Source organism: Limulus polyphemus, unplaced genomic scaffold, assembly GCF_000517525.1.
Source record: "Limulus polyphemus unplaced genomic scaffold, Limulus_polyphemus-2.1.2 Scaffold2661, whole genome shotgun sequence".
Lineage (NCBI taxonomy): Eukaryota > Metazoa > Arthropoda > Merostomata > Xiphosura > Limulidae > Limulus > Limulus polyphemus.
The window spans coordinates 110,759-113,128 of NW_013668271.1; the positions used below are offsets into that span (position 1 = coordinate 110,759).

At 34.5% G+C, this 2,370-nt stretch overlaps 1 protein-coding gene across 1 annotated transcript in view; it reads left to right on the forward strand.

The window, feature by feature from the left end:
• Window positions 1-283: 283 nt before the first annotated feature.
• LOC111087801 (muscle segmentation homeobox-like) overlaps window positions 284-2,370 on the forward strand; it is a 31,166-nt gene continuing 29,079 nt past the window's right edge. Inside the window, exon 1 of the mRNA XM_022395760.1 lies at window positions 284-935. Coding sequence (XP_022251468.1) covers window positions 503-935 — 433 coding nt within the window. The 5' untranslated portion in view covers window positions 284-502. The remainder of the gene's footprint in view (window positions 936-2,370) is intronic.

The window sequence follows — 2,370 nt, forward strand, 5'->3', positions numbered from 1 at the left end:
ACTCTGGCCCGCCTATTTTATATGATTGGCATCTATGAACGGTACCGCCTCCAACGCTACGACAGTGAAATAGTGATGTTTTATTACAACAAGGAAAAGATTATAATAATATGACGGCTAACTGGTTGAGGAAGAGGCTGCACCCCTCTCCAGTCTCATCTTAATAGCTTCTTTGACATTACAAATGTAAGTACAGAACATAATATGCGTGTTTTGATTTACGTTATTCAAGGCTAATGTGTTTTCTTCACCCGCTTTACTTCATTATAAGTTACTGTAATAATTGTTTTATTTGAAGAACTGCACGTAATAGTATCAACAGAAGCTGAAAGAAGCAGGTAAATATATAGACAAGTGTGCCTAGTTTTAAATTGTTTTGTGGAGTGAACAAATGGAGTCACAAAATACGCCTAGTGTTCCTTCTGAAAATTGCAAACCTTCGAAATCCTGAAACTGTAGTCCAACTAAGCCTAACTTCAACACCTCATCAATATTCACGACAATGTCCTCGTCCTTAAACGTCAGAAACGAAGGACAGTCGCGGAAACCATTTAGTTTTACCGTTGCCTCCCTTTTAGCTGACACAAGACCTTCCTTACAAAGTGATGAGCGCCATCGCGTTAGCACAGAAAATGTCGAGGACTTGCGTAAAACTAACTTAAGTAAAAAGCCTAGTAAAGAACCTTACAATGCCACCAAAAATGTCTTTTCTATTGATAAGCTAGTCCGTCAAGACAGTTCTTTTCTAAAGGACTTGCGAGAAGTTCGAACCCAGCCGATGGCCCCCATCCCTAAGCACGTGATGCCGGTGAAGACTGGTCTGTTGTCCACAGCTGTTCGATGCTCCTTACCGTGGAACCCTGCCGTTATTATGGCCGGTCAAGTTTCGTGGCTACCTAACGAAAACCAGCTGATATCTTGTTCGACTAAAGCAAGTAAGTAATGGCTGCAAAGCGGCCTCCAGTAGCAGATTCATAAACTTGTTTTTTTATAGTATTTTAAAACTAAACGTTCAAACCGTATTTTTTCCATTAAAAAATGCTTATTACCCTATCAATAGAAAGAAGTCTGCCTGAATATCGTTCAACGTTATATTTTATAATTTCACTCATGATAAAGTGTATTTTCAAAATAATGTACATTTGTTTTAAAGTTCTAAGGTTTCTCAAACTGTAAGCAAACATTTTCAAAAGTTTTGTGTTTAGAAAAAACAAGTTAAGCATGGATGTTCGTTATTTATATTTTTCTTGAAAACTAGCAGTATGTTGTTCATGTTCAGGTTCTAAGCATTAAATGACAATCTAAATTTCATAAAACTGAAAATATTGATGTGGATGAAATGTTAAGCCCATCGAATTCATTTAACTTAAGTGTAGATTAAAAATAATAAAATTATAAGTTGGTGTAGTATGTTAAATAAACGCAGTAAAACATAATATAAAATGAAAAAGATACATTCAAATTAAGTAAAACGTAATCCAAACTTCTCAAAAACTGTTTAGGAACCAAGTCATAGTAATAGTGGGAGTAGACTTATCGTGGTGTTTATACACTTTTCCTATGTTGATTAATAAACCTTTCTGGTATAAACTCAATAGTTTTTGACACGACGAATAGGTAGACTAATATTGGTGTTTATAATACAACTGAAATGTGGGACGTAAAGTAAGAGGACGTGTCTAACAATACTGTAGAACAGTGTTGTATAAATTGTATTGTTAGAATAGTGCATTTGATGATTTTTTGTTTAATATGCACGTGTAGTACGAATAGATTAATTAGGTTTATCATTATGCTGTTTTATAAGTTGTTGTATATAAACTCTTTCAGAACAATCAAATATTCTTTGAATCTCAAAACATTTACTTTTTTTATCTGTTTGCTGTTAAGCACAAAGATACATAGCAAGCCCACTACGACTATCGAAATCTGGTTGTTAGCGTTATAAGCCTACAGATTTAACGCTGTGCTAGTGGAGGGATATACATTTACTTAAAATACATCTGAACATTCGCTGCTATTTCTTATGATAACATACTTATTCCCTTTGACATCAACTGTGTAAGCAACGTTTCAATGACTGCACAATTCATCATCATCATCACGGTTATTGTTAAATGTATAGTTCGAAATATAAAGACAGCACTATTCTACATACAACTGAAATGTGGGACTTAAAGTAAGAGGACGTGGTCACGTTGTTACATAATGTTACATAATGAGTAGTGTAGTATGAGTAATATGAGTAATCTCACGTTGTTACATAATGAATAGTGTAGTATGAGTAATATCACGTTGCACTACACTATGCATTATGTAACAACGTGAGAATACTCATACTACACTATACATTATGTAACAACGTGAGAT